Below are 14551 nucleotides of genomic sequence, written 5' to 3'. Positions count from 1 at the left end.
AGTATTTGCAGTTTGCCTTATCATGTATCTGGTGAGGCCTGTGACATGTTGCAGGAACTCCCACAGGGTCAGAAGATTTTGTGTAGAAACCCACTACCCAACTTCCCCTTATCAGGCAGCAATACAAAGGCATGGGGAATGAACAGCTTGGATGGAGTGCGCTGACTAACAGTTCCTGGGAAGAAAGAAGAGCATCTCCCTTCCAGGAGTGGAGCAAGAATGTAAATAATTAAACCACAAACGATGATATTAACCACCTTTGAAAACCAAAGACAGCTCTTTGATTTAAATGTATGCTGAGTACCTTAAATGAAAAACATAAATGTGCAACACAATTGTTTGGTATCCATGGTGTAAACATGCACACAACAAAAATGAACTACATTCAACTACAAATGGACTACAAACCAGGTAGTATTAATTGGTAAAAATTTAAATTGGTATAAATAAATAAATAAATAATACCGAGGTAAAAACCTTGGTATGGTCCAGGAAGATTTTATAGTCTCCAGGAAGATTTTCTGGGCTGTGCCTGGCATGAGGAGCAAAAATATTTCAGTAAAAGCTGGGAAATAGCTTTCCATGAGTGCTTCCAAATGTTTAGATCTTTCTCTCCTTTCTACCTTTTTCACACCCTGCCTACACAAATGGGCACCAAAAGTCAGGGAAAAAAAAAAAAAAAAAAAAGTGATTTCTACAGGAAGAAGTGCAACAGAAGTGCTCAATCCCAGAGGCGAATTCACAGTACAAAAAAAGAAAGGCTTTTCTTCTGGAAGAAGGGTATGTGGTGTACAGTCTCTCTCCACAACACTGTACTTTCAGACCACCGGCAATATTCTGCTTCCCTCTTCCTCTTCTAAATTCTCCCTTACCAAGGAAACATGTTATTCTGTACAATCACTCTTGTGAGGGTCACATCCAAATATATATATATATATAAATATATATGTTAATAAGAGCATGAAATTATCATCTTCTTAATTTGACATTACAGAAAAATTTAGGTGTACAGAAATACTACCTGAATATTTTTTTTACTGTGACAGCAAGCCCAGTTAGCCTTCTGCTCATAAAGCCAACCCCATGTGATCTGGGAGAAATGTCTGGAATCAGGGTTTATGCCTAACACCTCTCCCACAAGCTGGCAAATGCAGTAAGAGAAAGCCATAAGGGAAAGGCAGTAGGCACCCAGTTCCTCAAACATCATGTCCCAAAGCTCACTATTAAAGCTTCTTTTGTGTCTGTGGGTTGTACAGTGTTGCAAGCAAGAAAGTTGATATATGCATACAAACAACCCCCAGAAACAGAAGTGACTTGAGGGATCTCTTGTTTCCCAGAAGAAAGCTTCTGCTGTCAGCATTGCAGACAAAGTTTGTTTATCAGCTGGCAGAGCAGGGAGCTTGAAGTTTACAGATAGGGTTAGAGATATATCAGAGCCCAGGTGCCTTTCAAAAGTATGTGCCTTTGTTAGACACAAGTCCCTGCTTGTGTTAATTGTTAAATTCAGCGGTCAGTGTTATACAGAGGACAGATCAGCCAGCTGCTTCCTTCACGCTTTAGGAACTGTGACACCTGAATTCGGAGAGGACAAGGTGACGTGTGTGCTAATGCCTTTGTCAGCAAAGTGTTTGAACTGAGCTGGGCCAGCAGTGGGCCTGCAGAAGGAGCTGCGTGGCTGTCTGAAACACATGGCAGACCCCAACAGATCTGAGAGCCTGAGCCCACAGGTCATACACACAGTTTCACCGCCAGTCACTCTGATAGACTCTCACGTCTCAGAAGTTATTTACTTTTTCAAGACTACTTACTGTGTTACTCTCTTTTTACTTATTCTCCTATTTACTTACTAAACCACAAACCTGCACATATTTGAAAGATTTATGTGCTAGCACACTGACTTCACATTGTGTTGCCTGATTGAAAATCAGATTTCCTGTAAAGCGCTCAGAGGAAAACCGATACCATGTCAAGAGAAGACAGAAACAGGCTGTTATCTCTTTTGTGTGAAATAATAAAATGCACTTCCATAATAACTTCCCAAGTCCAAATAATAATGTGGTGAATATAATGATATAAGATACCTGTCAAGTATACGCTATGTTTCTTATGCTAAAAGTATTTTTAGTCTATTTGATTTGAATGAGGAGGGGAAAAAAAGAAAAAGAAAATAAATAATAATAACAAAAATTTTCTGTAAAGCTGGGGCTTTAACTTCTATCGTAAGAAGTAATGCTGAAGTAGAAAACTTCTTAAAACATGTTCTCCATTACAATGGGAGTCCTTTAAAAGTACATGTAGAAAACAGACTTATTACTACTGTTCCCATGTCTGCAAATGACACAAGCACTTTAAAGTAAAAGAAAGGATGGAAATAAACTATTTCCACCTAACACCACTTTAGATCAACTATTAAATGCACTCATAATGCAGGAAAACAAGCATCAGCCATGCTGAGAAGTGAACAAGGACTTAGAAGACAGAAGGAGAAGTTAAGGAAGTGAAGCAATCAGCTCTAGGAAATCCACAAGCACAGCATGCCCCAGCCCCTTTGGACCTCAGGAAGGCCAGGAGTTATGGTCAGGAGAGGACCCACAGAGGGACAGCTGGAGATGTCCCCCGTGCACCCCCTTTTCTGAGATATTTTGCTTTTAACAGCAGCTGAGTTCCTAGCACAACATCTCTCTGTGACTACTGAAACAAATACAGATAATATTATTACTACTAATAGTGACATTAAAAGCATGAATTATGAATCCAGAAAATCATCTTAGTCTTCCTTAGCTTCTGCTTGAAGCCAGTTATGCAGATGTGGAGCAAATATCGCATACTGGTAAACAAGGAGTTACATCCTGCAGTAACGCTGCGAATATATTTACTTAGCTAATACTGCAAAGCCTAACCTGCGTGTAAGCGATGAATGGGAGCAAAATTTGGTATATTAAGCTCTTAGATTGCCACCTCGTGGCTAACGCACGTATAACTTCACTTTGGTGTGGGGAGGAGAGGTGATGAGGAATTCGTCGTGCTGCATAACAAGCTAATAAACGCTGGCATAAATCAAGGCAGAACTTTAAATATAGTTATATTTAACAATGTTACTTTGCAATGGAACGAGACTCTTCTCCACAAGAAAAATATCAATTAAATATTAAGTGAAAACTTAAGTGCTAAGTGAAAACATAAGTTACCATCACTGGTGTGGTGTGTTGGTTGTGTAATCCTCACTTAGCTTGGCATTCTTGTCAGTGGGACACAAAAGAGACATATCCTAAAAAGAGAATGTTGCCACCTGTAACAGAGCTTCAAAATTATTTCAGTTAAGTCACCTTTCTCGAAATTCTTGCAATAGTTTTCAAGGCCTCAAGGTGATGCAAAATTCAATTGAGACAGAGATGATTGTGGTTTATGGGAAATGTTACCTTCTTTTGAGAATTAGATCCCACAATACTGTTGTGTCTGAGTTTGATTACGTCTATCTCTGCTTGAGAGCAGGGAAAGGCAAAGTTTTCATGGGCCCAGTAAAGAATGAGGAAGAAAACATAGGTGGAGGAATGTATATGAATGCCAGTGACATAGTTTTTGGCTAGTGTACCATGTGAGCACAAACCAGCCTCTACAGAAGCCTTTCATGCTAGTCTTTTATATTTACTTTAATTTCACACAGCAGTTCTGGACTCTTCAAGTCATTTCATTCAAACCACCAAGGTGATTATACACATGAATAGGCAAGCAGAGGGAGCTTCAGGTTTCATACACCATTTTGGTTTCCTCCTTTCCTTCAGTGTCAGCATCATGCAGAATTGAGAATCAGGCAGCCAGGATAAAGGATTCCTGCTTGAACAAATCAAGAGGAAAAAAATAACATCCTCATTCTCACTATTATCTCTTGGTAGTTCTTATACTAGTTTATGTTATTTGCCCAATTATTTTGCCATGAAAGCAATTATCTTTTCACAGCTATCCTACTTATCACAAGAAAGACTAAGCCTTTACTATCAGTTCTGTATTTTTTGTGCAAATGCTCACAAAATGCCTGGGGAAAAAAAAAAAAAATTCTAACAAGGCTACAAGGCTGAGATATGTGACATTGTGGTTTATAGAAAGAAGATCACATACAAAGCCTGATGATTTTGTAATAAAAAGGCACAGCACCTCGATCATCTCTAACTGTATCCACATTTCTATTTAGGCTCAGCTTGTCTTCTAATAGGACTCAGTCCTGAACACTTTCTATTGTCCCTTGTTACATTACTGGGATGCCATAATACGGTCAAGAGAGATCACCTTAAGCTCTGTCTAATTCTTTTACATTAATGGTTCTTAGAACAAATAATTTGACAGTTGCAGTATGGTGGTACACCATGAAAAGGTACATGAGATTTTTTTTCCTATCTCAGTGCATTCACATAATGCCCAGTATTCAAATGGCCACTGCTGCTACAATAGTGCAAAAAGTAAATTATGCTATCACTGGATATAGTTCCCTTACAAGGCTGGTAGATGTACCACATGGTACCTAATTAGAATCACAGAGTAATTTTGATCTGAAATGGTAATCAGGAAGTTATGTAATCCAACTCCCTGCACAAAGCAGGGCCAACTTCAATATACAATCAGGTTATTCAGTTCTTAGATAACAGTGGACCACCGTGAAGTATTTAATCTATAGTTTTACACACAATTCTCAGGTAACCTAGGGTATAAAGAGCTTTCAACAAAAGCCAAACACTGAGTGGTGTTCAAGATAAAACATTTAATGTCTATGCATCCACAGCTAAAATTAAGCTATGTTGTATTTTAGCTGTGGAAATAAGAAAATTAATGAAAGACAAAAGATGAGTTTCAGTTATATCAAAAAAAGCACAACAGTCCTTAGAGCATCTGAAAGCAAAGCAATTAAAGCACCCATGGCAAGCTTCAAGCCCAAACTTCAAAGCCTGTCACTCTTGTTCTGTGCAGAAAGGACTCGGGAGCTCTGCTTCACAAGCTGCCATGGCCGTGCTTAGCCCAGACAAAGGTTTGTTTTCTCTCGAACACCAGATGTCATCCCTAAACCCTTCCTTATGTGAATGAGTTCACAGCCTGGCATTCTGCTGTGACATATCCAAAGAAGATCCACAACACTGTAAAAGTCTTGCACACAAGAGGCTGCGATTGGCAGAGCAGCACGTTGGGCTTGCTGCTGCCTGCAATATGCTCTATTCTCATGCTGTACATGTACAAAGTTGAAAAACGTCTTCAGAGATACCCACATAACAAATCATGCTCCCCAGGTGAGTAACAGCTCCAAGGAGGAAACATTACCACTGCCCATGCCATCTATTAACATTCTAGCTACAGACAAAAATGTCATTTTTTTCCCAGTCGGGATATATAAATATTGTTTCACCCATGTGTTTCACCTGCTCTGTTCTGTTCCAGAGTGATGATAAATCTGGCTAAATGGTTCAAACTAAGTGCATCACCAGGATCATGTAAAGTAGGAGAAACTGTTTCTGTTGAGTATCCCCAGAAAAAGACAAAGAGAGACCAACCACTCCTTGTGTCATAGAATGATTTGGTGGTTTAAGTCACAGGAAAACAGTCTTCACAAGATTTCTATATGTAGACAATTTAACATCATTTTATCCTCATCTTTCAAGTAGGGAAAGCAAACATAATGTAATGCCACTGTTTGCTGGAGAACTCCTTCCATTCTACTATGTGGCTCATTAACAATTAGGGCACATTGGTATGCTGCATTGATGTGATAAAGTGATGGGAAAAAAAAATAAATATATATATATATATATTAATACTTTGGAATCCAGTAGGTAGAATGGACTGCCTAACTCATCAGATTCACTTGGCAACAGAAGTATGCTCTCATGCAATAGAGGTTGGATGGATGTCATTAGAGATTTTTAAGGATAACTGTCAATAATATAAAGAGCAAAAATATTTCCTGGCAACCTTCCTCGTCAGATGGGGCATGACACTCTGGTGACTCCTCTATAAGACAAGCTAGGAACATATTCAAATCTTCTTTTCTAAGCATGTGCATGGGCAATGACAACCTGAGCAGGTCCATACAAACAAGTCACAAGTAGCAGGTAAATTCAAATAGATTAGTGCTACAGAAAAGACACTGTTGATTACTGCAGTTCTGGCAATACATCTGAGTATCTGGGCAAAAGAAAATATAGAAATATATAATACGTAGATATTTGTTTATATAATGCACATACAGATTAACTGTCATTAAATACCATGAAGTGAGACAAAGAAAAGTTGGTGCTGGTGTGGCCTAAGGAGCACACACCAGTTCCTGCTATGCAGCACTGAGCTTGTTAACAGCCATAAAGCAATACCACCATACAAACAACAAATCTAATAAACCCCACAAAAAGTAACACTCAAAGAAAAGGTCAGGGCTGTGATTTACCTCCTACTGCTCACTGTATCTACAAAGAAATGATCAAACTTCTGGTGTAATGTCTTGTTTTTGGGGCTGTAGTTAACCTCCTACTGCTCACTGCATCTACAAAGAAATGATCAAACTCTTGTTGTGATGTCTTGTTTTTGTATTATTTCCTGAAGCCAAGGATGTGTGAGTTTCAGTTGACTATATTGAGATGATTAACTGGAGCAAAGAGATACAAACCATCCTCCATGTCCTAGGCTCCAGAAGGTCTCTTCTGCGATAATAAATAAAATAAAATAAAATAAAATAAAATAAAATAAAATAAAATAAAATAAAATAAAATAAAATAAAATAAAATAAAATAAAATAAAATAAAATAAAATAAAATATTTTCTAATTTACTATTGTAACTGTAGCAAAGAGAACACTGTAGTAAAGAGAATATTTGTGTGCATATACACATGAACATATAAGTTAGTTCTTTTTATTCACGTTTCAGAAATAAACATCCTTTACCTAACATAAATACAAAGAAAATACAAAGGAACATCTAGTGCCTTGTACTGTCAACCACCCTTTTATTTTCAACAGCCACCACAATAACACTTCAGAAAAAAAAAAAAAAAAAAAAGGAAACAGTTTGTACTGTCCCTGTTAAGTACACAAGTACCAATCTAATGACCTAAAGTCCTTCACAGATCCTTTTCTTACAAAATACCATTAGCACAACCATTAAATATTTCTCATCTGTAAACATTTCATCACTGATGCTTAATTCACTTTTTGTTGTTGCTGTTTTGCAGTAAAACCTGCAAAAGCAAAACCTGCTCTCCTTTCCACCATGTTGTTCCTATCTCCTTTCCCATCTCCTTTCCATCATGTTGTTCCCCAATGTAATAGAACAGAATAATTCCACATTTCACTTACCCACAGGTCTGTTAGCAAAAAGTCTTCAATGATAATGACTGTTGAACGACAACACAAACACTTAAAAATTCCTTCTTTGTCACCTGTGAATCACAGAGTCATAAACACTTGGTTTTCCACTCAGTACTATCCTGGAAGCATGCTGTCATTATTTGTGTGCTATGTGGAGGTCAGTTTGGTGGACTAGAGGTGGCCAGGCCAATGAGAAGTTGGCCTATCATTGCTACACACACACAAATGCCCTCCCTGACTTAAAAGGAAGAATTAAAAAATAGGGGTTTTATCAGTATTATTATTTAACACTGTTCAGACCTCTAAAAAAAATTAAAAAAAATCTTCCCCAGTCTATGTTAGCTCCCGTGGTATTAATCTAAATACCTCCTCCTGTTTTACTCCTGAAATGCATAGTCTGCCAATACTTATCTGTATGGTCAATACACAGAGTGAGACTGTCCAAGATTGGAAGGTTTTTTTATAAAAGCCATGCAATTTCTCATCAAATCCTTAAAAGAGTTGGTATAATTTTCCATCCTCAGTCTTGCTGTTAACTATTATTGATTTCCTCCTACTACAGGGCTTCATGAAAGCATCAAACCATACCAACCACATGGGATTTCCCAAGCTTTTTCAGTGTCCTTTACAACTCCTGTTACATTGAAGTAGACACATTACTTTGCTGAAGTGTATCAGAAAGTCAATCAAAAGGAGGAGCGGACAGTTCTGGGAAATGGTAGAAGAAAAAAGAACCTAATTTTGCTGGTCTAGAAGTTCCTTGAGGTGGCACATGACGAGTGACCTAGTCTCTTCATGCCACTCTGCCAGCAGAAGTGATTTAATTCAACAACACAACTGGAAAGAACAGCAAGTAAAACGCAAAGAAACTGAATCCAATTTCCAATTAATCATAACAAAGACAGTGTTTTAAGCAGGTCCAAATTTGGAAAGTTCACAAATTCTAGAATTCTTAAGTTTTAAAATTCTAACTTTGTAATCTTAGTAATTTTAATTTAATGGTCTGGTATCGGTTCTGCCTAAGTAACTACTCAAAGCTGGAGACCTGATTTCCAATGTATTTTAGAATGAAAGTTAATATGAAAACCCGGTGTTTTGGGATGTCGGATTGGGAAAAAAATGAAGAATGAGCCAACACAACATTCTTTTTATGTGGGTTTTCTTTAATACCATGAAAGACAAAGGCACGCAGGAGATAGTCCTGCACCACTTTTCCCGTGGACTATTAAAATCATGTATTAATTGGTAACAGAACACACGACGTCTTCGCGTAATGTAATTTTATTGCACCATTTATTGAAAAAATAAAAGAAAAGAAAAATCAGGGCGAAGGCTGCACTTTGTAACCGAATTCCCTACTGGGGCCCCGCAGCGCCCTCAGGCGGCCTCCGCCGCGGCTGAGGCCGGGCCCGCCCCTAGCAACACCGGTCCCCGTCCCGCCCCGCCCCGCCCCGCTCCCCCATCGTGCCCCGCACAAGATGGCGGCGCCCGCGCTGGGGCGGCGCTGCGGCGGGGCGGCGGGGCTGCGGGGCGGCCTGCGCCGGGCTCTGCTCCCGGCCCCGCTGCCGGCGCCGCGGCCTCTCCACGAGCGGGCGCCGCGGTCGCGGAGCTCGGCGGGGCTGCTGGCGGCGCAGTGCGAGCGCGGCCTGTTCCAGGAGGTGTTCCCGGGGCAGGGCGCGGAGGAGCAGCTGGCGGCGCTGCTGGAGCCGGGCCGCCCGCCCGTCACGGCCTACTGCGGCTTCGACCCGACGGCCGACTCGCTGCACGTCGGGCACCTGCCGGCCGTGGCGGCGCTGCTGCACTTCCAGCGGGCGGGACACAACGTGGTGGCCGTGGTGGGCGGCGCCACCGCCCGCCTGGGCGACCCGAGCGGGAGGGTGCGCGCCCGCGAGCCCCTGGCGGCCGCGCGGGTGCGCGCCCACGCGCGCGCCCTGCGGCTGTGCCTGTGGCGCCTCTTCGAGAACCACCGGCGGCTCCTCTGGGCGCCCGGCCCCGGCGGGCCCGGCCTGGGGCGGGCCGAGGTGCTGGATAACGCCCGCTGGCTCGGGCGCCAGCCGCTGCTCGGCTTCCTGTGCGGCGCCGGCGGGCGGCTGCGGATGGGCACGCTGCTGAGCCGGCAGGGCTGCCGCGAGCGGCTGCGCAGCGCCGAGGGCATGAGCCTGGCCGAGTTCGTCTACCCAGCGCTGCAGGCCTACGATTTCCTCCACCTCCACCGCCGCAAAGGGTGCCGCGTCCAGCTGGGGGGCGCCGACCAGATGGGCAACATCATGTCCGGCTACGAGCTCGTCACCAAGTACGGGGGGGGCCGGGGAGGGAAGGAGGGAGTTGAGGGGAGCCCAGCTCCCACCCTGACAGGGCGGTGTGGGGAAGCTCTGCTCGTCTGCAAAGTCTGGTGCAAGTGCTACAGAGCTCGCAGGCACATCAGTGTGTGCTGTTGCAGTGTCAGCACAGAAAGCAAGCACAACAGGTGTCCCTGCCTCGTGAGCAACATCATTTAGTACCTAGAGCAGAAGGCAAAAGATGCAGGACATATGAATGTAACGGTGCTGCTGTTCACAAAGCTTTTTATTTAAAGTACTTCATTACACACAAAGAATTTAAATGGTAGGGGGTGAGGGCACGCAAAAGAAGTGAGAACACTTTTATGAAGCGCACTTAGGAAAAAATAACTGGGGCTTAAAAACTTAACTGCTTTACAGAAAGGATAGCATCTTACAGAATGTCTGAGTGTTCTTTAACTTTACCAAAATGTGACTTACATTCTTCCTTAATCTTCTCAGGATGACAGGAACAGATGTGTTTGGTATTACTGTACCCCTTATTACCAGTACCACTGGAGATAAACTGGGAAAGACTGCTGGCAATGCAGTTTGGCTCAACAGAGACAAGACTTCTCCCTTTGAGCTATATCAGTTCTTTGTCAGACAACAAGATGACATAGTTGAAAAGTAAGTACTGCAGCTTCATCTTGGTTTTTGCCAGATCCTAACTGTTCTCTGGGGATGTGTGTGAGGTCACGTAATTAGTATCATTTCTCATAGCTCCTTGTAGACATACGTGTTAATTGTAACCATACGTTAGTTAAACAGGCATGATTAACTCCTAAGTACAGAGGTTAGTGGAACCTGTCTCCATGCTATATGCATCATAAATTACTATGTACAGAGCAAGCAAGGAAAGTATAAAATGTCATTCTGCCAGTAGAGTGAATTAAGTTTATCTGATATATGTTAATTTCAGTTCTGTAACATCATGTCATCAAGTGAAATCTCTCCTGTAATAACCAACTGCAGGTTGATAGATAATAACATGTAACACTACATATTGCATGCTGCTTAACGACTTACACGTGAAGTTCAACATTTAGAATTGCAACACAATTAATAATTGCTTATCCCTAAGAAAATTGAAATAGTGTCTTGCAAGGAAAAAGCTGAGACATTCGTTTTTGTGATTGTATTAACTGTCTAGATCAGTGGCCTCCAAATGTTTTGGACTGGCACCCCATCAGTAATAAATAAATTTGAGCATGCACTCCCAGTACATGCATATATGTGGATTTGTAGGTTTTATATATACATATACACATAAATACACACATGCACTGTTGAACTTACAGTATTTTCTTTTTACACCTCAGTGGATCATCTTGTATAGTCGCACTTTGAGACCATTGGTCTAGATAAAAACACACCTAGGAAAGTTACACTTCAGTAGCATTACCACAAGTTAAAAGGGGAGAAAAGGGTATTGTTTTAAGCTCATTGTAGGTGTATAAATGTATTTACAAGGTAGAGGTTTTCAGGATTCAATTTTAGCCATTATCAAAAGTAAAAACTAAGGCTGAGAAGCAAAACAAAAACAACAAAATTCACATACCTGGTCAAATTACTAATTGCTTGCACCTCCTCAAACCTAGCAGTCATCAGCACCCTCAGGTATAGTTTAATACTGTAACAGTAAAAACATCTCGTGATTTGGCTCACCTTTGGACAAACATACAGTACATTGATATAAATAGATAATAACTCATGCAACTAAGTATTAATCTTAAAAGTCTAGATAATGGGAGAAGCGCTTGTTAGGTAAATGACCAAAAGTACTAACATGTTGAAACCTTAAGCCTGTTTGATGTTCTACTTATATATCTTGCATGGAAAGAAGCTTTAGTGGATTTTTTTTCAGAATTGGAGATAGGAACAACTGGCATAATTTTGACTCTGCTTAATGTTTGAGGGAGTTACTGAAATGAGCTGTTCATCTTCCATATTGGGACATGGAAGCAAGGAGTTCAGCTTTCAGCTATAATGGCAAGTGGATTGAAGGATGCCCTACTGTAGCTACTTAAAATTGTAGCACACACAAAGACGAAATTCTAAACAATCGTTACTCAGGGTAAAGCAGTTCCAAATCCAAAGCACGGTCTTGTGTTCGTTTTGCTGAGTCTGGATCCAAGTCAACCACACAACTCATATTCTTACTGAACAGTGTAAAAATATTAAAATCACACTAGGAAAATGTGAAAGCTTAGCAAAAACATGAGAAATACTGTTTGTCAGGCTTCATGGATGGCCGAGTTCCACGCTAGAATGCCACTGAGAAGGCTGATAGCTTTACTCGAGGCATCATGTTAGTTTTCAGATCTGTTTTTCTTTAAATACTAATATCAATGTCAAATCTGAGTCTTCATAAACCTCAGATATGTCTTCACTTTTGTGCCATGACCTGCAGTTACCTCTTTCAGGGGTTCATTCCTTGATTTCAAATAGATGCTCTGCATCCACTGCACTTTTCAGACTGCAAAGAGGAGTATGTGGGTACTTAAAATGTTTCCTGCTTTCAGACTTTGTAATAGTAAGGGTACTTTTATTAGTACACTGCATTTCACAGTACTTGAGAGCACATTAGAACAGGCCTTGTTGTAAATGGTATGCCTGGGATACGCACCTTTAAAAAATTGGTTATCCTAAATAATCTTCCTGTTGAGATACTCATTCATCAGTACACAGTATGCTTCTGCCCCATGACTAGCATAGCATGTGGTATTTTGCATTAGCATATCATGTAACTACTAAAAATATATAGTAGAACTGTATGTGATTGCAATAAATGCTTTAAAGTACTTATTCCACTAGAAAAGCAAATTCTTGATTGTGAAACAAGCTTCATAAAAGTGTTTTGCATGTTATTTCTGACTAGCAAAACATTAAATAAAATGAGTTATCTTTGTAAGCTGGAAGTATGTGGGCAAAAACAATGAATTATCTGAAGGGACAGAATATCTGTAATACGGATTTCTTAAAGAGAGAATCATATTAGTGCTGCTAATGAAGTTTGAATGACAAAGACAGGAAATCCACAGTGATGCTTATGTAGACAAAGTAACTTTTTGCCTGCTCATAGATACCTGAAACTCTTCACCTTCCTTCCTCTTGAGGAGATTGCCCACATCATGGAAATGCACGCTAAAGAACCTGAAAAATGGGGCCCTCAGAAACGGCTTGCTGCAGAAGTAACAAAGCTCGTTCATGGTACAGAGGGGCTGGAGTCTGCTAAGAGGTGAAGTTTGATTTGTCGAGCAGTTTTCTTTCAGATTTATTCAATGGTAATTATCCAAGGCTTTTCAGGAACTATTTTCATGAAGTGAATTGTTGCTCAGCTATTCAGAGAAAAATGTAATGCTGTAGACTTGAAGGTACAATAATGATACAAAATTGCAGGAGAGTGGGTTCAAAAAAAAAATCAGAGCAGCAAGGGAAGTACTCTTACGTACTTCTGTGGACCCTCAGATGATGTTGGGGAGGGGAATATGCTTAATTTAACTGTAATTTGCGCAAAGATGAGACGAGTTCTATTTTGAATGATCTTTGTTCTCACAGGTGCACTAGAGCCCTTTATTACAGCAGCGTGGAAGCATTGGAAGCTATGTCTGACCAAGAGTTACAGGAACTTTTTAAACAAGCTCCTTCAGCTGAATTGGTACTTGAACCAGGAATGAGTGTGCTCGACCTGTGTCGCAAAGCAAATGCCATTCAGGATGGACCTAGTGGGTACGTTATCACCTGCTCTCTTCAGTAATACCTCACTAAAGTGTTTTGAAGTAGTGTGCTTTTGCAGATGTTAAATGAAAGGTCAGAACAACCAACTCGGGTAGTAACATGTTAGCTATCTACATACCACTTCTAAATAAGAGTGGGACAGGAGACCTTACTACACGTTGAGGAGAAAGTGTATGGATAATGCAGTGTCATGTACTGTGCTTAAAAAAAAAAAAAATCTACAGCTGGTGAAGAGAGCTAGCTAGCAACAGTGCAAGTTTCCTTATCCCTCTCAGAAGGGGTTGGAATTCTGGAGGCTAAGGTTGATGTCAGTTACTCTTGACCTGAAATAAATTTAACCTGCTTAAGATTTAAAATTTATTCCGATATAAACATACAAATAAAAACTTATGAAATAGCTCTTAACTAATCTTTCAATACTTAGCAGTAATCAATAGCTTTCTCTTGCAATTACAAGCTTTTTTTTTTTCTTTTTTTTTTAAGGTACCAGAAAATTACAGATGGTGGAGTGTCAGTAAATGGGATTAGAGTAACCAATCCTGAGACTGTTCTTATTCTTGGACAACATATTCTCAAGAATGGAGTATCATTGCTTAGGGTTGGAAAGAAAAATTACTACATTATAAAATGGCTGCAGTTGTGACAACGGTGTTTCTCTACTGCTTGTTTTCTGAATTTTCTCAGAGCATACTCTGTTGAAGATGGACTTGAAGATGTTTCTATATTATGCATTACTATGCAGCTCACAAACTGCCTGATACCAACATACACCAACAAGGTTCAAATAAAGGAAGCTGAGATTCTAAACGTGTATGATTTCATGTTTTTGTTTCTGACAGTGAATTACTGAATCAGAAAGTTATAGAAATTGTATAGCAGATAGGAAAAATCTGGTAACATCTGATTACTTCAGATAAGCCACGCTTTGTGTAGACCACAAATCGCAAATAGCCTGAAAAACTGCACACACTTCATTATGGCAGTTGTATCTACATTTGGATCTTTGGACTTCACTGAAGTTAAATATTAGTATTTATTACAGCTGGGCTTTTCCTTTTTTCCCTAATGCACAACTTCTGTAGTTAATGCAGTGGCTATCAGTATCAGCTGCTAACCTGTGAAGAGTAGCTAGACTTGTGTGACATGGCTC

General features: G+C 40.5%; 1 protein-coding gene across 1 annotated transcript; it reads left to right on the top strand.

Annotated features, from left to right (window-relative positions):
* Positions 1-8784: 8784 nt before the first annotated feature.
* On the top strand, positions 8785-14202 carry YARS2 (tyrosyl-tRNA synthetase 2). Its single transcript, XM_084297029.1, has 5 exons — positions 8785-9635; positions 10123-10290; positions 12746-12901; positions 13222-13392; positions 13885-14202. The coding sequence occupies exons 1-5, from the start codon at positions 8821-8823 to the stop codon at positions 14042-14044; spliced, it is 1470 nt and encodes a 489-aa protein (XP_084153155.1). The 5' UTR covers positions 8785-8820; the 3' UTR covers positions 14045-14202.
* Positions 14203-14551: the final 349 nt, after the last annotated feature.

This window comes from Netta rufina (genome assembly GCF_964035555.1).
Source record: "Netta rufina genome assembly, chromosome: 1".
Classification (NCBI taxonomy): Eukaryota; Metazoa; Chordata; class Aves; order Anseriformes; family Anatidae; genus Netta; species Netta rufina.
Note: the sequence above shows the minus strand (reverse complement) of the source record. Positions and strands in the feature narration are given on the sequence as shown.